Source organism: Alligator mississippiensis, chromosome 7, assembly GCF_030867095.1.
Source record: "Alligator mississippiensis isolate rAllMis1 chromosome 7, rAllMis1, whole genome shotgun sequence".
Lineage (NCBI taxonomy): Eukaryota > Metazoa > Chordata > Crocodylia > Alligatoridae > Alligator > Alligator mississippiensis.
The window spans coordinates 59,029,086-59,052,152 of NC_081830.1; the positions used below are offsets into that span (position 1 = coordinate 59,029,086).

Here is a 23,067-nt window from a genome sequence, read left to right on the forward strand (position 1 = left end):
AATGGACTTAGCTGTCAATTTGTCTGGAAGCAGCTGTATCACAACAGGACTTTATGCAAAAGGTAATCTGTATAAAAATCCAGTGCAATGAGACTAGCTAATCTTTCATTCTGCCAGCCAGCATAGGCCATGAACAACCTAAAAAATCCTCTGACGACCTTTGCTTTGTACATGTAATAGGCTCTATATATAGCCAACATACTTAATTTCTCTTCACCTTTCCTGTGCAAGATTGATATAGCTTAAGCCAGTGTTCAGATTCAGGTGAGGTCTTAGTGAAACACCTATCTTATCTTTGTGAAATATAGGTCTATCATTGGAGCTTGAAGCACTCTCCTCTTATTCTGGCAGAAGCTATAGTAATGAGGAATGCCGCTTGGCAAATCAGTTTTGCAAAGAACAGGTAACTATTGGTTCAAAAGCAGGTTCCATAAGCATCATGAGTACTTTGGTCCTATGAAGAAGCTGAATCTGGATTAAGAGAGAAATGGATGGTGACCCCTTTCAAAATAACCTTTCAACCATAGAATACAAGAAAACTGAGCAACCTGTGGATGAAAATTAAGATTTCTTCTGGTGAAGTGAAGTGAAGAGTCTGATTCCAAAATGCACAGAAGATCCAAGGCTCCTATACACAATGTATGTGTTGCCAGTAACGATAGCATTGAGGTGGTTGTTGCACCACAATTAGGAGGATTAACATATTAACAAAGGCAATTTCAGCCAATCCAGCTGATGCCACTCTCAGTGGTGTCAATGAGAGAGGATGGATTGTGCCAAATGGAATGGATGCTAATAGGAAGGTTTGATAAATTCAGAAGGTACAAGGGACTGTCAGCTGGAAGTCTACACTCATTTCAAGGCTGAAGAAATGTTAAGAATTTTTTTCAGGCACATGGTGACAGCTAGATGCCAAAGGATAACTTTGTGGACCTGAAAGTTAAGTGTCAAAAAGACTTAAAAGTGAAAGAGAATGATAACTCTTCTCAGAATAGTCTTTTTCCTGCCTGAGGTGAACAAAGGCCTTTGAGTAAGGTAGTGAAAGACCAGACTTTGCCTGTGTCCCAGGTGAAAGATAACACAGACTTTTCTGCAAGCAATTTCCTGTGTTTCTACAAGCATAATTCTACAAAGTCAACTGGAAACACTGAAAATAAATAAAAAAAATTCAATGTGTACACTTTGTACCAAAGCTACCTCTCAGACAAGCTCTGTACCTTTATGACTACTATATCTACTTGATTCTAAAATAAGTGGGGTTCCACCCACACCCCACCCACTGAACATGGGGGGGAAAAAAGCCCCTTATCTTAGGATCACACATGAGACAGCAGAGGGGCAAGCAACTATTGCAGCTCTGGCCCTGACCCAGGATTGGGGCCAGGGCTGTCTGATGCTGCCTGCCCCCTACACTGCCTCTGCCCTGTTACCTCTCACCCCAACAGCTTTGGGCCCTCATCTCCTTCCCCTGTCTCACCCCAACCCTGCTACTACGCAGCCTCTGGGTAGCCACTCTGCCTGCCTGCCTACTTCCCCTGCCTCACATTCTGCTTACTCTTGCTCCTGTGCCACAGGCTTTGTTTCCCATTGCTACTGGGCCAGGCTGGGGCTGGGACTGGAGCAAGCACATGCTCCATACCCCAGGCTGGAGTAAAGATGGAGTCTGTGGTGCTGAAGCAAGGGTAAATGAAGAGGAGTGGTGGCGAGACACAAATTTAAGATGCGCCCCCCCCCCCCAATAATTAGATTCTATGCATGGAAATGTAAATTTAGATTTTTTTCATGTTCAGAATCTATTTGGGGCAGTCATCTTGGATTTGGGTAAATACGGTAATTACAGAACAGACTTAATGTACAAGAGACAGATCAAAACTCAGCTTCCAAATTACAGCCACATATAAAATGTGGATGTTCACAATAAAACTGAACTGATTTGTAGAGGTCTGTTGTGCATGTCCACCTCAAGTTCTATTCTGAATTTGTTTATATTTCGATAAAAATAAAGAGCACAATTCAGGTTTAATGCATCTTTGAAAACAAGCTTGATAAATCCTTTTGTGCCAATTAAAATATATGACAAAATATTTTAATAATGAAATATTGTATATTGTATACACAATATTTTATATTGTATACATATTATAGTGTATAATTTATATTTTAATACATCTTGAGCTCGTGTGGCAACAGGGACATATTACTTTGTCAGATAAAGATTCAAATTTCTACATTTCTGATCCATTTGTATGTCTACTTTCAATCATATATTGTAGAAGAAAGTTTAACATGAATTTTATGTTGTACTAGTGTCTTTTTAAAAACCCACTTAAATTTATATTTTGGATAGATTTTTACTAATCACAGATGCTTTAGCAATATCTTCATGTTCCTGCCAGATATACCATATAAATAATTTACAACATCTGTTCTACTCCTACGTTATTATCCATTACTCTCTGTACTTTTTAAAATCCTTCCTCTGAAGTCCAAATGACACACCATTTAAGTTAAACAGAACCCAAAAACAAATGCTTTCACAAATGCACAACAGCTTATGCTACAAAAAAATTACTACATGCAAAGAATATCTATCATTAAAAAGTTCAAGATTTTATGTTTTGTGACATAACCCTCTCCATACACCCTCTCAGTGTCTAGCTGTATTCTAACGGAGATGTTCAGATTGAAATGACATTAGTATTTAACTTTTAAAAAGAGATATGGACATTAAAACTTACATCCCCATGTTCCTGGCTTCTGCTTCACTCAGATTTTCTTCAGGTCCAACAATTTTTATATTTCTGATAAGTTTCTTGGCTTTCTCCCAAAATTTCTTGATGTGCTTTTCATGATATACCTCCTATAATCATGTTAACATAACTGAAAATTAATGTAAAATACAAATTGTACTAACCCACATGTACTATAAAAACAAACAAACAAACAAACAATCTTAGACCTCCTTCTGCCCATTCTGCTTAGCCCATTCCACCCAGGCATATAGCTGGCCCGCTCTTGCAATCGACAGCCTTATGAGCCTCCAGAGGCAGCTCCTATTTATTTGGGGATGTACATCGTACCCCACTCTCTCAAAAGCCTTTCCCAGCTCCATTACATTAGGATTCATCTCAATCCTGACAGCTAAGAGGAAAGAGACACTATTGTGATCCAGCTGCTCTAAGGGGAGATGTCTACTGGGACCAATATAATTCAATGATAGCAGTATTGATCTCAGTATAAAGTAAACTGGGTCTTTTTTTGTTTGGGAAAGGTATGTGGTTGTTTCACCCCTTTTGCCCATTAGCTTAGCAGTCAAAAGATATTTGCTCAAGAAGAAGATCTGGCTTCTAGACCCACTTCACCATGAGTCTGATGAAACCACATCTTCTATGTCCATATGGCTAGGCTGACAAGGCTGAGCACATCTTACCTATTGATGCCAGGCCACTGACCTATCAAGACTGAAAGACTCATGGGCCAGAAAGAGAACATGGAGAGCTGCAATTTAATGTCCAAATGCAAACTATTCTGACAAGGAGTAATTAGAATACTGGCAAGTATCTGCAGCATATTTTCAATTATCAAAGTAAGCTCTTCTACTGAAATATTTAGAGAAACAAATCAACGTGGGGCAAAAATAGAATCCATATTATTCCCACAGTTCTGGCATTTTAGGATTCATAAACTTTCCACAATAAATGTGATGGATGCATATTTTGCAACCTGTGGTTTCCAGTCCTGTAATTTGATTAGCACAGATGAACCCTTATAGAGTCTCAATGAGAGCAGGGGGCTTCACATGGAAGCAGGGGTTTTTCCCAGACATTTCTGATTGCAGGATGAGAACTTAGAACTGTATCAATTGCACAGAAGAGTCAATATTTTGATCTTATGCTCAGACACTCATTCTTGGCCCAGAACTCTCTCCCTTTGGTCTTTAGCAATGCTTGTGTCCCAGCTGGAGAACGTGACTCTCTGACTACAGATGAAATCTCACCCAGCTTACATAGTAGTTAGGAAGTCTGAGCTGACCCAAGCCTCAGAGGCAGAGACATCTCCTGCGTACCCTGGCTGACAAGAAAGGGTGATTGTGGAAAGCACAGGATGGATATGCAGATGTTCACACATACACAAAAAATTACTCCACGTTGGTAAAACAGATTTCAGATATCTAGAAGTGTGCCAAATATTTGTAAATTCAACATTTGCTCCCACAAAAATGAAATTATATTAATTTCTCTTGATGTCTAGTTTCCTTAGCCTTAGCTCTCTTCAGAATGTACTTTTTGCTTTTTTTCATAAAAAAGAATGGATGACAAGTTTCCTGTGAGCATTTTAAAAGCTTTACTACTTTATAACCTATATATTTTTTATAATTCCCTCCCAAAAGTATGCTTTAACTTTGAGGGCCAAATTCTGCTTTCTTAGTCCCTCTGAGATCAACAGGATCCTAACACCCAATTAAGAGCAACAGAACTTTTATGTTTTTCCAGCAAGCCCTTTAACTCCCAATATTTTAAGCTTTGTGTACATCAATACATTATATTCATGTTTGATGCTACTGAAGTCAATAGTGCAGAAGTCTTTTCAGAATCAAGGTCTCTGATGCTAGAAAACAGCACTCTAAAAGTAAAAACCTACTTGGCTGCATTTCTCTCTCTCTTTCTGAAATATAGATGCAAGTTAAAGACTCTTTCACTCTGAGCACAGGCACCTCATGCAACAGACATGTTATGGTATTACAGCATGAGCTCCAACACTAATAAAATACCATTTAAAGTTCAGCATGCAGCTGGGGATCAACTATTATTTTACATCACCTTCTGCATTTCCAAGACGCATTCACTTTAACGTGCAATTTGTTTTGGGGAGAGAGAGAGAGAGAATTTCTAGGCACTTGAATTAAGGTTCCAGAAAGTACCTTTTGAATTTCACAACCTATTTTAGAATTTAAAAATTAAATTAAAAAATAAATTAAATAATTTAATTAAAACTGTTGCCCATTCAATTAAATTGGACTATTTTATATTTCCCCATTGCTCTTTACCATATAATAAAGTGTCTTGATTGTTTTTCCTCTGAAGAATATTTATATAAAGACATGAATATATCTTTTATTCACCTGCAATTTCTTAAAATTAAAAACTTCTCACAAAACTTTCTTAGTCCCTCTCAGATCAACAGGATCCTTTTCTTGCTATTTTCCAGTAGGTCTAATAAAAGGTACCATTTTGGAACCAAGAGTTCTAGTTTTTTGTATGTTTTTTTGTCTCAGACCAACATGGCTACCAAGTACACCCCTGAAACATGGAAGATGCCGAATTTCAGCCTATTTTGGATTTTAAACTTAATTGCAGAAAACAAGGAAGTTTTTTTTTTGCCTCCCTACCTACCATCTGATACCTTCAGGGAAGGAATTCTACCTGATCAACACATCAAAGAGCTACTCAACACAGCTCACAAAGACACTCTCATGGACCCAGAGGGACAGAATTCCATCTTCAGCTCCCTCTGTGCAAAAATGGAGTTTATTTCCGACCTATGGGGACTTTTTACTATCTTGTACCATCTACACTTTTCCCAGAGCCTGACGAAGGGACTTTAATTCCTGAAAGCTTGCAGAAAAGGACAATTTTCTTGCCATTTTCCAGTTGGTCTAATAAAAGGTATCATTTTGGAATCAAGAGTTCTAGTTTTTTGTATCACAAAACTTAGACACTACTTACGTTATTATGAATGAAGATGCTAAGCGGCTCCTTTGGATAATCCAGAGTCAACAGTCTGTCTAAAAATTTAGGTAGGAAAGGAGTTGGTTGTTCAATGAAAATGCCAATTGTTACCTTTGGATATTCCTAAAAGGAACAACATGTTGACACTAAATAATTCTAGTAATATTTGCTTTCTCTGAGATTATTACAGTACAAGCTCAGACATGCTTTAAATACACCTGAACTAGGCTATATATTAAAAAGAAGAACCCCAAACAGTTTACACATTATCTGATATTACTATACATACTATGATAGGCTCCTAATGAACCAAAAGCAGCTTTAAAATATACTTATTTTCTCTCCTACTTGCTCACATTTAAAAGTGTCACAGTAAGCTTTAAATTATTTATATTAAAGAAGTATCAGAGAAACAGTAATATCTAGAAAATATTTATAGTATTGAAAATTCACTGCATTAGGTAATCGTGCAAACATGTACAGGACATATTTAAGTGACTGCAGAAAAATATTGATTTAAAGATAAATACATATATGCTACAAAATATTTTGTCCAGCTATAACAAGTATTTGTTAATGGATAGAAAGCAGCCAAGGACTGCAGGGTAACAAAGAATTACTCCTCTACTTTCCTATTAATAGGCACATACACAGAAAACCATTGATAATTCAGGTGAAGTTGGCAAAAAGTGTTTACACTTCTTTGATAAAAGAAATGTATACTTGGACTTCTCACAAGCATCCAGCATGGCAGAGCTATTTTTGATCTGAAATATACACTAACAAAACTAAGCAAATTATTTATACACAATTTAACAATGGTCCTTTATTAGTGTAAAAATAATAATTTATTAATGAAAATGGAAGTAAGGAGAAGCATTAAAAACTGGTTTATTCTAGTCATATAACAAGTACATTTTTAATTTTTTCTTCTTTTGAAGTCATATGTTTTATAAAAATAATATCATTCCAGGTCTTTGTATACTTATGCAAACAGATCACCACCACTAAAATAAAACTAAATCACTCTTTTGTCCATAACAGGTTTTTTAGCTGAGATACAGAAATGCAAAGAAATTTACCAGTATCAAAAAATAATAATCAAGCAATGTCTTTTACCTCCAAACCAGACAGTAAAAATAAACAAAGTCTTAAAACTCACTGTAATGGACTTTAGACAGAAACCAAATATGAACATAAAAGGCTCTGACTTAGTTCTCTTCAAGCAGGTTACACCCACTTGTAGCATGTCTGGATAAGAGATCAGGACAAGTTGAAATTTCACAATGTCACTCTTTGTACAGGAACTCCAGAAACATACTGGCATGTTTTCCAGATAGGAAACATTAAGTATGTTCTTCATGCCCATGTTTACACAACCTGCCTACCATTCATGGCTTCATTTACCAATCTATTCAGTTTCATTTCAGTTTTAGTTTACATTCAAACATGGATCCTAAATATAAACAGTCAAAGAATGACAGTCATAACTTTTTAAAAAATGGAATCTCCTAACAGGAAATGTTCTATTGAGAAGTGTGTTCTGGTAACGCATAGTGTTGGTTACAAGTAATGAAGATTTCCTGGGAAAATAGTGTATGCTGCAAAAAAAGGCATTATTAATCCAAGCATTTATAAAAAGCACAGGCAAGCATATGAACTCTGCATATTTTGCAAATTCCAATGAATTCTCCCAGGGGGACTGAACCTTAAAGCAGCTTCCAATATGCTCCAAGAAGGAAGCAACAATTTCAAAACAAATCTACCCTTCATTGTAGGTAATATTTACCCAACAAACAATCAAGTGTTTGTGCAAATCAGAGGCAAAAATAAACACATCAAAAGATGTTATCACACCAACAGAACAGCAGAGATATACATACCAGTACAGTACAACTGGTTTGAGCCCAAATTGTGAGCTTTTATTTTCCCTTTATTTATTTTCCCTTTCCCTGTTTTTTACCCTGGTTTGAATGCCTACAGTAGTGGTCATGTCACAGTCAATCTCAACTGACTGGTCAATTGGGGAGGCTCTGAGAGCTATCTCGGTCTATCAGAGGCTCCATGATCGGGAATGGCAGGACACATGTGGCTGGGCTGAGCCATGCCCCCTGCCACCCAGGCAGCTTGTCTGTGGAGAGAGGGGGGTGGGGACAGGGGTGGTAGATCCTGGGGTGCCGTTTACTTACAAGAAGTGATATTCACCATAAAAAGGTTGGAGACCACTGGCCTACAGTCTGAAGAGTGTCTCAAACTCAGATCTCCAAACAAGTGCTCAAACAAGCTGTCATGAAAAACGTGGATGACACCACTTATCTCTACTGTCATGTTCTTGAGTGACAGTGATCATGAGTACCATGCTGAACTAGTATGAGCTAGGCATATGCTGAGGCCTCCAAACAGAACAAGCCCCTCCAGAGACTTAGGGTACATAAAAGCATTACATTTAGATCAACCCAACCAGGATTGGATCAGTTAAAATGCCCACTTGTGCAGGTGTTTGAAAGACTTAAATCCACCCAAAAAATGGTGCACCCAATTTAAGTTAGTTCACCTCAGAAGGTAAATTAACTTTGGAGTGATACAGGGTTAACCCAATCTACAAAGGGCTAACTGCATTTTGTAAATGGCTGTATCTGTTCATAGCAGTCCCAGGGCCAGGGAAGCACTGCCACTTGCCTCACCACAGCAATGGCTGTTCTTACCTCCTCCTACCACAAACCTGACCAGGTTTTGTTTTTTTTTTCCACCCTCCAACCATTCCAAGATGGGCAGGATCCTCACCCATGGATCCACTGACCCCCTCCATGGAATGACTGACCCTCTCCCAATCCCACCAGCCCCTCCCCCCATCCTGAGTTACTTACCTTGGACTCCCCATGAAACTCCTGGCAGTGGCAAACACCTGTCTGTGATACAGGTTGATGCTGGGTCAGTACCTGGTGCCACTTGAGGGTACGTGGAACCATTCAGGGCCCCTGGTCTAGGTTTAAAACCTGGACATGGGGCCCTGAATGCTTCCATGTACCCTCAAGTGGCACCAGGTACTGACCCAGCATCAACCTGTATCACAACAGAGCATAAACAGAAGTGTAATATCTGAGTGATCAAATTTGACTAACCACAATCATTAAAAGGAAGCATAGGCACCCAGATAACAGACTTCAGGCCAAAATGGATGCATCAATACATATAAGCCGGTCCATAGGTGATCACAGAAGTGGAGTTTAAAATCACATTTAGGTACCTACAGGACTAATTTGGATATAGCCCTCAGTTGCACTTTAAACAGAGGTTTCCAAGCCTAAATTTCAAGGTGGGCGAGTGGGGTTGATTCATCTTTGATACATCTTTAACACCTTGATACTCTGGGTTTTTTAGATCTGAAATTGATTCTTTTCTGTAAATCCATTAGCTAAAACCTTAGAAAAACATTAAGGCAAGCTTAGAATGATAAATTCTAGTTGGTAGAAACACTTAAGTCTCTTCTACTGACCTCATTTGTTTGCCTTTCCATTAGAAGTAAGTATGTTAAAATCTTCTCGTAGAGAAAAATACAAGGCAATGTCTCCACTGGATTTGCCAATAAAATAAGATGATGAAGCCAATGATTTCTTTCCACTCTAAAGGAAATGTCAGGACAAACTATGGTCATGCACTAGAACTACTTAAACTTGGTTGCCTTATTTAATTCAGAGTTTAAAAGATGACAGAGTGCCAAATTCACAGTAAAATACATGGACCTAAGTCAACCACAACACAAAGGTTTTTTATTTTATCGTTACCATTTTTGACAAGAGTGTTGACTTAAATTCTGGGTACTACAGGCTGTTTCTATGAGGGGGAAGATTTGGTGGTGGAGTCGTACATTTCTTTGATTCAATCTTGGTTATTTAAAGTACGTAGGGTAGAATGCACTTTACAGACTATGATGCATATAGAGCAAAAGTTTCTGTGAACTTTCTCTTTACATATGCACCTTATAAACTAACTAAATAATATATTTACCTTTCCTTCTGCCCAGCTTCAGACTGACATGGATAGCAACATCTTTTTATTCAGGGTGCAAACAAGTGTTCATCATACTCATTCTAAGTTTAGGCAGCTTACATTAAGACACCTAAACCTAGACGAGGAACAGCATGCAGAACTGTTTTCCACTGCTCAGAGCAGCATGTGCAGCCATACACTGTTGCCAGGAGCAGCATGGAGAGCACAAGGTAAGTAACTTGAGGTGGGGGGAAAAAGGCTGGGGGAATAAAAATAGCCCAATCAGGATCAGGGTGGGTGGGAACAGAACAGCCCTGGGGCTGGGACAAATGGCATGCAACTCAGCCTCAGGAGATCAAGTTAATCCCTTCCTAGATTAAGTTAACCCTTTTTTGATCTATGTTAGTGCACCTCCTCAAGTGCATCATTTTTTGGTTGAATTAAACTTTGCAAATGTCTACCTAAGTGGGCATTTAGATCGACCTAACTCTGCTTAGGTCAATCTAAATGTAACACTTGTACATACCCTCAAAAATACCAAGGGGCCTGTTTCCTTGAATACAGCAATAATCAAATAGAGATGGGTCTTAGCTTACAGTTCCAAGTCACTTTCCACTCACCCCAAAAGCCTTGTCTCTTAACTTTCCTCACTGTCATATTCCCAGGGCTCATTTACACTGTATCCTTGGCTATTCTCTGCCCCTGCTCCTCTGGTGTTTTTTACCTCTTCAACAAGCTCATATCTTCACAAAAATATTTATCAAAACCCCTCTGCCTGGATGTGCCTATTCCATAAGCTAACCATCTTCACTGGAGTTCAACAGTTTCATCCAGTCCATAGCATTGTTTTTTAAACAAAACATGCCTACTTGTCCAAATCTATGTCCAAATAAACCACTTGGGTTGGAATCAAAATCAGCTAAAATCCTGTCATCAACCTTCACTTGCTGAAGAGAAATATGAAAAAGCAGAATCCAGAGAGAAAGTCAATAAAAACACATGACTGAAAGTGACCTCATGGGCCACTGAGTTTGGTCCCCTGCATTCACAATCAGTGTCCAAACAGTGAAAAAAGAACTCTGATAGAGGCTGAGAATTTTTAAAGGTCTTGCTCTTCTCACTAAAGATTGCATGCTGAGTTTGGAACCATCCAGGTGAGAATAAAAAGCTTATTCAAAAGAATGAAATATGACTTCATTCTTAAGAGAAGGCACAAGTAAAACACTTCTATAAAGCTCCAAGCTTTCTTGCTACTCCTGCCAGCTGCAAAAGAAAGGTATAAAGTCCAAAATATTCATTAAGTATGGCATGCTCAGAACATACTCACTTCAGTGGTAGGCAGCTACCCAGTAGCAGAATCAGAACAGGTTATTTCTAATTACTGATTGTATTTGTTTAAACATCTAACTAGTCACCAACATGTTGATGAGAAATATATCCGTAACTTGCAAAGATATTAACTAAAAGTGTTATACTTTAAACAAAAACCACCCAACATGTAGAAGATTTAAAATTCCCCACAAAAATAGCTTTTACCCTGTATTCATGTTCATATTCTATACTAACTGGTCAACATAACCCTGCTGCTCTACACCTGTGCATCTACATTATGGGACACAGACCATGATTATACCTCCTTCCTCCCCTGACCCACTGCATAAGTCACCTACCATACACAGGTCAGAAATTCAAGTTCACCCCCACTCCACCATTACAAACTAGGAATTAAAACTATAGCAACTAATGATAACTAGATGACAAGAAATCAGATGGTTAAAATAACAGGCTGCATCTCTGTGCTATTAATCTCTGTCTAAAATGTATTCAGTATAGGTTGGAAAGCTGCATGTGGGTTATGTCATCCTGTGACCAAAAAACTCCTGAAAACTGTGACTCTCCCATAAGTAATATTTTCATCTCACAAATTTTCTGTTCTCATCCCACTGCCAGCAGAACCTTCACTGTAGAAAAAACACATGAAATATTTGAAATTTAGAAACCGTATGTCTTGCTGACATGTAGTACTGAAAGAGTCACAGTTTGGTAATGTTTGGCTTGTATAGAGATGCAGGTTGGCATTATCAGATTATTTTCTTTGGATTTAAATAAAATAACTGTTTCCAGACTGCAACATATCAGAAGGGACTATTTTCATATTAGTTCACAATGTGGATCCTCATAAAAGGATCCATCATGCACATTAAAGCTGCATCCACACGAGCGTGCATGTGTGTTGCACCGTCTCAAAAGAGTTGCCTTGAGAGACGCCACAGAAGGCACATGCACATGAGAGTGTTCCCTGCACTGCATATTTGCAGTATGGACTCTAAATTCTATACCAGGAAATCCCGATATCAAATCCACCCCCCAACCAGAAAAAAAACCATGCCAGAAAAATATGGTGTGGGGCACGCTTTTGGAGCATGACCAGAAACAGTTAGAGTCCAGGTCCTCCAAGATGACACTCTGGCAGCTAGCCAGAGCTTCTTTATGAAAGCTGCATCCCCCTGCTGCTCCAGCATGCTGTCTCAGTGTGCTACAGAAAAAAGTGGGGCATGGCTTCCAGCTGCAGCAGCGAGAGGGCCCTCAGGGCACTCACGGCCCTCAGCAGGCAAAGCCCCCGCAGCAGCACAGAGCACCAGCTGAGTCCCAAGAGTTTCACGTGTGTGGGGTTTGTGTGAGGGTTTGAGTGTGTGGGGGGGGCCTGTGGGGAGGTCTGTAGGAGCGGGTGTGTGGCTTGCTGTCACACGTCCCTCTCCCCCATGATGTACAGCCCCTGCTGCCAGCAGCAGCAGCACGTCCTCAGGGCGCTCATAGCCCACAGCAGGCAGAGTGCCCCCCCAGTGATACATGGCTCTGGGTCAAGTCCCCAGGGGCTTCATGTGGCAGCACAGAACTGGCCTGGCCCACTGGCACATGCTGGCATGGAGCCAGCTCAGTCTGGCTCAGAGGCACATGGGGCTCCTGATGCTGCAGGCAGGAGCTGCATGCCATCAGGCCAAGCCAACTCCATGCCTCCATGTGGGGCTTTCAGCACTCCACTCCATGGAGCCCACCTGGGCCAATGGCATGTGGAAAGGGAGTCATGCACCATCAAGCTAGGCAGGCTCTGTGCTGCCATGCGTGGCTTCCCACTGCAGTGCTGGAAGTCTCACATGGAAAGACAGCCAGCACGGCCTGATGGCATGTGGCTCCTGTCTGCAGTGCCAGAAGCCCCACGTGCTGGCATAGAGCCAGCTCAGTCTGGCCTGAAGGCACATGTCAGTGGGCTAGGCCAGCTCCATGCCACCATGTGCAGCCCTGGGACTCAGCTGAAGCCACGTGTCACTGGGGGCTCTGCCTGCCACAGGTCATGAGTGTCTTGAGGGCCTTCCACCTGCTGCTGCCTGACAGCGATGGCTGTGCACCATGGGGAAGGCGCATGTGGTAGGGGCCTGCCCTCCTGCTCCCCACACCCTCACAGGGAGGAAGGGGATGGGGGGAGGGGGAGGTGTGGGGGTGCTATAGGTAGAAGTAGCCTCCAGAACCAGGCTTAGAGCACCCCTGCCCCCTTAGAGTAGCCTGTGCAGGAAGAGGCCGCCCTGGAAGGGCAGTTACTTGCCCAGCCCAGTCCCTAAGCCCCAGTTGTGGGCTTCCCAGGAAGAGCGTGGGAATCGCTGGGGCCTGGGCACAGGTTCAGGGAACAGAACAGCAAGGTCTGGCACTGCTCAGAGCCACAAAGCTGCATGTAAGAAGTATTTCTGGTCCACTTCCGTGTTCACTGCTGAGCATGTGGAGGGCCCCTCTCACTCCTGTGGGACACTCCATGCGCCCCGGCATTATAACATTCAGAAGCAATGCTGGTACCTCAAGGTATGTAGAAAAAACATTTAAAAGCTGTGTCTGTCCGAATCGCCGATTCTCCAAATCAGCATTGAATCTTCATATTCGGATTCGACCGAATTGAATCAGGGACAGTGATCCAAATCAACGAATCAAATCACTGTACCTGATCCAGGCAGAATCTGAAGCCAAATCAAATAGGGCCCGCTCTGCACACCCCTATTATCTATTTGTTTCAGCAAACTGTTTTTGTTTGAGCCTCAGGTTTACTTTAAATTGTACAGACCAATAATGGTTCTTTTCAGGACCATGACAGCTGCAGAAAGTACCCCAAAATAAAGGCCTGCCAGTTTCTACATTACATTTTCTATATAGGGGGCCAATTTAGGATGGCACAGCAAACATTTGCTAGTGCTACCGGAAGTCAAGACTTCTCCCGTAGTGGAACTCCCCAGGTAACAAATTACATTTCATTTTCCAGCAAAGCCCGCTGCCTCCCCCTCTCACAAGTGTAACTGCTCAACTGCAGTTGCATTCTCTGGATATATATCTTTTTCTTCCAAATGCTATCTACAGATGCAAACCATGTAGGTCTAAACTCCATTAACTGATTAATATTTTGGGGTTTGTTTTTTTTTTTAATTTGGCTGTATGGTTCTTATAGCACTGGGAAGTATATGACAAATTTTAACAAATAGTAAAATATTAATATTTAGATTTTAGATTACTGATACAGGGAGGAAATCACAAATCTGTTTTCATAATTTCATGAAAATATCAACCAACACACTGGTTGGTCAATACATAACATTACATGGACATCAAAAAAAATAACGTATTATAAAGTGTTTGGATATACTTTCAAGATACTTACTTTTACAGTTGATAGGTCTAGTAAATTTAAGTCACAAACACTGCATCCAGTTTCACGTGTCCAAGCATTAGGGATATAATTCCCCAAGTAATTTAGGTAAATCTAGTAAACAAATGAACAATTCAAAGTAATTTAGATTAATTCCATATGAATGTAAAATCTGTGTCTGCATCTTTTAACAGCTTTAGAATTATTCCCCATATAATTTTCATGAATTGTATATATTTTTATTTATTTTCTTTCTCTTTTCTTTAACTTAAAACACAAAGACAGCTAGTAAAAGTATGTTTTGCTCTCATGCACATGATACAGAGAAAATCCCTTTAGCATCTCTCGTTCAGGACGCAAAATAGTACTGATAGATGTTATAAATGCACTGAGAAACTCCTATGATTGATCCCTCCCCCTCCTATCCTTTAACTGGATGCTTATCTTGCTGGGATCCTATGACCCCAGCTGACTTCATGCCCTTTGGGCAGGGGGCTGGACTCAATGATCTTCTGAGGTCCCTTCCAGCCCTAATGTCTATGAAATCTATGAAATCCCCCACTTCCCTTCCCCACACCCCCCAAAAAAAATCAGAACCAAATGAATATCCCTTCTGAATCCGAAAACCATGGCATTTGGGGGAAAACAAATATAGAGATATAGCTAAACTACATAGGAAAAAGAGTGAGAGGGACAAAGCTGAGAAGATGCAGATGTGCAATTTGAAAAATGGGCTAGACTGAAGCTTTCACATTTTGGACAGCTATCCTAGGACCCATAAGACAAACAGTGAAATATACTTCACAGCAGTATCTGGCTCCTTGACAGATTCTTGAGGCAGCTTTGGAACTGGCCCTGAACTAATTATGGAGTTGTTCTGCTGAAGGTCTGCCTGGGCTGCCATGTCCTGCTGGATGCCAAATGTGTACTTCTACAATATTGCATAGGATCTCATCCAAATTATCTTGGTGCCACTCTAATCAAAGTCAGGAAATACAGCATGTAATTCCTCAAGTAAAAAATAATTCCATTACAACTGCAATACACTAGCTTGCTGTCAATTTGTCCTAGTATGATCACCTTCTCTCTTCACCTTACATGGTAAAAAAAAAAAAATATTATATACTAAAATAAAATGCCTTAGTTGACTTTCAGATGCATAAAAAAAATCTACAGAAATGCATAAACAAACAAAACTTGTGCAGAGAGAACGTAATTAGTATAAGGAAAAAAAAATGTATATGGTTTACAGTATCACTATTATTTTGCTACCAACTTTTTGATAAAAATAATCTACCAGTGCTTAAACTGTTTGAATGCAGAAAAGTACACACACAAGAGAAGTTTCTTTCCAATTGGACATTTTTGGTGCTAGAACGTTGTCCAACTGGTGAATATTTAAAAGTCCTAAACTCCCCACAACAATGCACGTCTTTGTATAGTCCATTACAACAGAAAATGTACTGGCATAGCTTATAACAAATGATCTCTAAGATTTTTTGTATTTTATTTTCTTCAGTTGGCTTTTAGACAAAACCCAGGTGCTTTTGTTCTGTCACAGAAACAGGGTAAACTGATATATGACTATAAATAGGAATCATGTTTTGTTTAATATAAAAAACTATGTAGTTTAACCTAAGATATCTCTAAAAAAATCCCAACCATAAAATATGAAATATGAGGGAAAACAAAATCAATAGTGGTTGAGATTTTCAAAGGGATTTCATTTTATGTTGGGAACTACTCTCTTTAAGCTTGCATCATATAAAAATTCTAGCCATTTCCTTTGCACAAAGAGATATACGCTTGCTTTAGGATAGCAAATGAGAGCAAGAGAAAGGCCCTCTGGAGAAAGGCCCAAGCATCAGTGATTATGAGGGTGCAATAGCACTAAGTATCCCTGTAAAAACTATTTCGCAGAGTGATTTTGATGAAGCACATGGGTTCTATGCCCTCGTATGGAACTGGGGGATTAATTTTTCTGCTCAAAGTCTCCATTTAACATGATTATGATGAAATAATAAAATGGATATTTCTACTTAATGTTCAAGAATGATACTAATGTCCAATAAAAGTGTTAGCTTTCAGAATCCTGAGCTGCAATGAGTTTGCAGTAAGTGAGTAGTTGATCTAACTTGTTATCAATACAGGGTTCCTATACATGTGCAAGGAGGCTGCTCTGACTCTAGGCTGCTCGATTAATCGAGTTTGCTGGAGCGTGGTAATTACTGTACTCCATCAGACTCCAACATCATGTGCATCAATCAGCATCCCAGCTCTGAAAAATGGCAGCGGGGCACTTTAAACTGAAGCTCGTTCAATGGGCTTTAGTTCAAAGCGCCCTACTGCCATTTTGCAGCATGGGGATGGTGATACGTGTGACGCTCCAGACTAATTAAAGAATGCTCCCCCCTCCCGGAGCACATGTATAAATGCCCAGAGCGACATCAGAATAGTATGTTGAAGACTCAACAATACATGAGGAGTTTGCCATTTGACTTATTCCTTTTAATAGAGATGAGAACACCATTTCCTCGAAGACTAACTTCAAGCTTTCCCCCTCCACATCCACATTTGCCCTCTGACTTTATTTAAATTGGTCTTGACAGAAGAAGTGACTATTACTTACTTTAGATTGGCCATTTCCATGAATAGTGACTGGTAGTGTTTCATACATGGAATTTCTGGCTCTTACTCTTCCTTCCTCAAATTTCAGATGAACCTCGTCTAAAAAAAAAATCCAGTAGCAATTGGAATGAAAACAGTTATCTGTATGATGCCCAAGTTATAAAGCAATATGTCACAATTAAATATTTGAATTCCTTCCAGTACCTTGGTCCTACTGTTAATGTTATTTTAGCTTCCTAACGTTTTTTTTTTTTTTTTTTTAATAACCTTGGCTTCCATGCACTACATAGGTCAAGTAGATGAGTAAATAAGGCCCTTGACTTCAGAGTTTATGCTCTTCCTTCTTCACAGGTTAAAGAACATTTAGCTTAGAACATATGCTATTTCTTAACTTGAATTTTCCATTTACAGAGGAATGCAACTCAGTTGTTCCACAGTTGAAGGTCAAGGGTGGAGGTTGTAAGGAAGTTCACATGTACAAACAAAAAGGAAGACTTTCAATTAAAATTATGACTTGAAAATGAAAATTAATTAAAAATTACAGCTAGCACACTTCATTACACCTGGCTGTTAGCATGATTTCAAATGAACACATGATTCAAGTTACATAAGCACTTCTGTAACTAAGTTTATTGGTACATGTGAAAGAAGGATACAACTTCACATTCATCATTACATTTGAATTTAAATAATTTATTCTGGCAATAAAAGAAAAATCCACTGACATACATGTCAGACCTGCGAAGTACAGTAATCTTATTTAACCTATTATTCATGGAGCAGCCCCTTGAACACATATGCAAATTAGTTCTTTAAAGTAATGGGTGGACTACAACATTTACTAGAAAGCAGACAAAAAGAAACTTATGAAAGATCCATGCATAACATATTCCAATCAACATACATTATAATATACATACCAACAGCTCCATTTAAGGTCTGAAAAATTGTGCACTTGTGATCCAAAGTAATATTCATATGTTCCTAAAATTAAAAATACCAAAAGACACTATAATATTAAAGTTAGTGCAGTATGTGTTTCACTGTAATGTCCAACATTAACTGATTAGAGGCTACATGTTTTTATATTTAATCTACTTTTAGACAGAAAGTCCAAAATTATGTTTATTTCTCAGTGACTCATTTAAACTATAAGTTTCTTGGATATATTTTCTCTCCAAAGTATCCGAAAGATTCATCAGAAAATTATTCAGATTAATCTAGTATAACACCAATGGACTTGCCTTGTATTATGTAAACTCAGCAAATGGAGGTCATGACTTTCCAAAGGAATTGCAATTTGGCATTATAAATCAAAGAAATGTCTGGCAGTATTCTCTTGATAGAAAAAATAAAAAGTCCTAGTCAGACAACAACGTTTTAGTTTAAGAACATATGCACACTAATAGAGAGCCTGGGGCTTCCTGTTCCTTTAAGGCAGAAGCAGCCCAGCAAAGAGCACTGCAGGATAGGCAGGGTGCAGCAGCTGCTGCTTGCTGGGGCAACAGGGCAAATGAGGAAATTAGCAGGCATCTGACAGTAGCCTGCTGACTGGAAGTAGGCAGAGCCCTGGAAGGCTCTAAGCCTGGGGCTTGGGGCTGGCAAGCCAATCTAGCCCTGCCAGCTGCATAGTTAGGAGCTCCTGCCCAGGAGAGCTACCTAGGGATACCAGACTGTCTATTTGCTGCCTGCGGGAACACTGAGGCTCAGGGCACTCACAAGGAACCCAGGCTGGGAGATATTCCAGCACAAGGGGTGAGGGAAGGTTTGCCCTCTTAAAAGGGGCAGAGAGCTGCTTCCACTGTTGTTGTTTATGTTATAGCCCAGGGCTTATATTATGTTACATTTACACCAGTGATTTGGGTTGGGACAGTAAGGGGTGGTATATAGAGGTCCCACTGGTGCCTACAGGGCACACAATCACTCTGAGCCCTGCCAGGGGCAGACTCAATGCTTGAGCAACTGTTGCACCCAGAACAGGAAGACAGTGCAAGGCCAAAGAGCCAGGCACGGGCTAAGGGCCTGTCACCTGAGGAGGGGTGCAGCCAGGCAGAGCCCAGGGGCCTGGCAGACAGGGGCCAGGGCCCCAGTGACTGGAAGGGATGAAGTAGAGCTAGTGTCTCAAAGCCAGGTCTGATATAGTAGGCCCAGGCTAGAAAGCCTAGCTACATTAAAGGGGTGGAGGCAGAAGAGGCCAAAGCCCCAACAGAGGGAATAACATTATGGTAACACCTGCAAGGCTTGGGGTGTGCTGTAGGGGAGGTTTGGAGCTACACAATTAGCCCCTAAAGCTTTGAGTGCCCTGCTAGGGCACAGTCAGCCTGAGCAGCCCGGGACAAGAGCAGGCCCAGCAAGTGGCCAGTTAAACTGGGGCTCACTCAAAGGCTTGTGAGCAGCCTCCCTATTATATTATTACTAGTATTCCATGAAGATGTGGCAGGTGAGAAGGGGAGGAATGCAGCGGGGCACAGAGCAGAGTGGGGGGACTAGGGGAGGAGCAGGGCATGGTCGCAGAACCACCAGGGGGCATCACGGCTACCCCTGGGGCCCCAACGTGCTATGCACATGCACGATGAAATATTATTTCAATGCTTCTAAAATGTACAAACTAAAATTAAGTATCATGATATAATATAAAACAGTGGCTTTAATGCATGTTACAAGTGTAGTCTACTTTTTTTAAACATCAAAAAGTGGTGCTCAATCTCTATGGCCCTGTGGGCTGGATGACTGGTGCAACAACGGTCCACAGGCTGGATCCAGCATAGTGCTAGCATATCAGGTTGATCCAGAGACATGATGCAGCATACCAGCACCTTTTGCACCAGATCTGGGCATGGCACAACCTTGTGCCAACACATCTGGTATGCACAGCCATATCATCTAGACCACAAAACTCCTCTTAGGGTTGAAAATTTGGTGACAGGGAAGTGGTGGTAGTGTTAATTACTATGGTCATTTAACACTATCATTCCCCAGCTGACAAATTTCAGACTACATAGGGAGCCCTACAGGCTGGATGACATCTCTGTGGGCTGGATCCAGCTTGCAGGCAGGAGGCTGAGCACCTAATTAAAGCTGGCATATTCAGTAAGCAGTCCAAATTCTTCTTAAACTTTACTGGTGTTTCAAATCGGGAGGGGGGGAAGGAGGGCACCAATACTAGACGAATAAGATTACCGCTAAATTAAATTACCTTTAAATTATGTCATTGTAGTGCAATAATCACTTACTGGGGTATCAAATTAGATTTCTAAACTACAACTTCAATTCACTTCTGAAACCTGGAGAATGGCTTGACATTTAGGGTGAAAGAGTAGAAAGAAAACAGAACCCAGCTTCCCCCTGCCCCCCATTAATTAATTTTTTTTTTTTAAATTTGGGGTATAACAAAACTATTTTTGTAACTTTTAGCAGTCCTAAATGTTGAAAGAGAGCCTTCAAATAAAACAAATAATTTCTATCAAACGTAAAGAAAATATTTCAGGTGCAAGTCTTTTTTCTATTAATACTGAAGGAAAACAGTTTAAAGAAAAAGTGAATCCATTCATTTAGACGTTTAACTGAAATATATCAACCTTTTCTTTAAAAAAAAGTTTGTAATCTGGTGAAACAGACAAAGTTGTTAAATATTTGGCATTAACAACAACTCATTTTTAGGTGAAATCTTTAGGCCAAAACTTTTTTTCAGCAAACTACTGTTTTGGTAGCGTAGAGGTGATGTTGTTGTCATAATGGTCCAGGAAATATGCAAGAGGCAAGAATTCTTGTGGGTGACATCTTTTATTGGAGCAGCTGCATGGTTGAGATAGACATGGCCAACTTTCAGATATGACAGGCTTGAGGAGGGGTACTGTGATACCTGAACACTTGCCTACATCCATCCCTACCATGCAGTTGGTTCAATAAATGGTATCACCCACAAAACTTCTTGCCTCACCCAACTCTACTTGCATTTAATTATGGATTTAGGTATCTTGCTATAAGAATTTACGTTTCAAAATATTAGTTTAAGTAGGGTTACCATATTTCCAGTTTCAAAAAACCAGGCACCTGTCACACAGGGTAGGGGTGGGGGCAAGGATATGACTTGGGGGGGGGGGGGCAGTGATATGGCGGTGCCATGCCCCTGTCCATTCTGTTGTCCTTCACTCCCAAGCCACAGCTCCCAGCAGTGGAGCAGAACAAAAAAACAGAATGTTGTTTAAATTTAAAAAAAAACTGCCCAGACTGAGATTGGAGGGCTCAAAAAGAGGACATGTATGGGAAAACCCAGTAACCCTATTTTAAGTCCATTATAAAGAAAAAGCAAATCTCTACATACCCTTTGCTGTGGGTCAATATAGATTTTGGTATAAAAAAGCTGGTCATCATCATTATCCTGCAGATTCCATTTCTGTACAATGTGGTTCATATATGAGGCATAACCAATAAATCCTGCAGTATCACACAAGATAATTTGTTAAGTTGATAAAAAAACATAACTGCCAACTCCAACACGTTCATTTGGAACTGCACATGACAATTCTCTGCCAGTCAAGGAAAACAGAAGAAAGTCATCGTCATCTACCCAGAATTTTTTATGAAAATAAAATACTACATATATTCAAAATAGCTATTATCTGAAAGTTAATTTTCTTTATTATGACATTTAAAGGAAAATAAAGGACTGTGGGATTGGTGCAAGATGGCTAGAAGAATCCAGATAGTTCCAAGGTGGGAGATTACAACTGTTACAGAATCTAAGAAAGAAGACCATCTTCAAGGAAAAAACTTTTGGCAGATTCTCTTTACAAGCTAAATTGCTGAATTCTAACTCTGCATAACAGTACAAGGAATTCAACTGAATTCTAGTATATAGTAAGTTTACTCTAAAGACAAAAAAAGGCTGTGGGAAAGGAAATTAGCAGCAGCCCTGGCTCTGCACACAACGAAGCTCCACCCACTGACATCTCCAGGAGGAAACTTAACTGTATTGCAGGGTTGCTGCCACTATAGATTTTCTGGCAAAAATATTGTGGAAGAGGCTTCACCCTTACTGAGATGCAGCACATGGCACTGAAGGGTTTTTTTCCTGCCACTATCGCTTACGCTATCTCCCCTCTATTGCTACAATTGTAGTGTGAAGGAGTTTTGCCAGCAAAACTACATAGGTTAGGCAGGAAAAAGCTTTTCACAGTCCCAGCCAACAAATATTTGGAACGTAAAACAAGCCAAGAATGAGATACCGCAGAATTCATTCTGTAGTTTTCTATAACAACCCATATTTTCTCTCAAGTGCTTTAAATCAGCAGTGACATTAGAATGACCATTGTGTCATTGACTTCACTGAAACTTAACTCACATTTTTTCTAGAGCTATTTCCTCAGGCTGTTTGTAGACTCAGTGGACATTATGGCTAGGTACAGACATCAAAAAAGGCTGAGGTGGAATCGATCTAAGTTATGCGGTTTTCTGTAAGGGGCATAGTTAAGATAGGTAGTGAACAGGACACAAATTCACCCTTTGGTGGTGGCAGAAGGAGAAGAGGTGGAAATCTTTGACTGGGTTCCACCGTTTTTAAACCAGTCTGTGCGTGCCAAACTTTTGTTCAGTTAGGGGTAGAGACTGGTCTTGTGTGCCAAACTTCTATTCTGTTACAGGTATAGACCAGTTTCCGATCACTTGTACTGGTAAAAGTGTAGTGTCTGTACCTGGCCTATCTTCTTAGTTATACCTGGTTTACTTGTGTTAGATCATCTTCACAAACATAAGATCTAGAGACTGTCATTGTGTTTAAATGAAATCAGATGCTGGAACATAAAATAGTAGCCATTATGGAAAAGCTAGCAGGAAAGAATCAGATCCAGTCTGCATGTTTTTGAAAGCAAAGCTTTGGCTAAGCAAACATTTTAGTTTGCCAACACTGCTTTCCTAAACCAATTTAAACACACTATTTCTTCATATGTATTCATTAAAAAGAGAGCATACAGGGAGTGTTATTACAAAAAATGGTTGTGAACAAGTTTCCTCTAATGAAGATCTAGGCCCCAAAAC

General features: G+C 40.1%; 1 protein-coding gene across 2 annotated transcripts in view; it reads right to left on the reverse strand.

Moving 5' to 3' along the window:
* The window catches only part of PLOD2 (procollagen-lysine,2-oxoglutarate 5-dioxygenase 2), a 94,628-nt gene that overhangs the window by 31,971 nt on the left and 39,590 nt on the right, over positions 1 to 23,067 (reverse strand). For both annotated transcript variants that reach the window (XM_019491741.2, XM_006267195.4), the window contains exons 5-10: positions 21,356 to 21,468; positions 17,952 to 18,015; positions 17,033 to 17,130; positions 14,416 to 14,517; positions 5,727 to 5,852; positions 2,739 to 2,860 (exon numbers count right to left, since the gene is read on the reverse strand). In XM_019491741.2, coding sequence (XP_019347286.1) covers positions 2,739 to 2,860; positions 5,727 to 5,852; positions 14,416 to 14,517; positions 17,033 to 17,130; positions 17,952 to 18,015; positions 21,356 to 21,468 — 625 coding nt within the window. The remainder of the gene's footprint in view (positions 1 to 2,738; positions 2,861 to 5,726; positions 5,853 to 14,415; positions 14,518 to 17,032; positions 17,131 to 17,951; positions 18,016 to 21,355; positions 21,469 to 23,067) is intronic.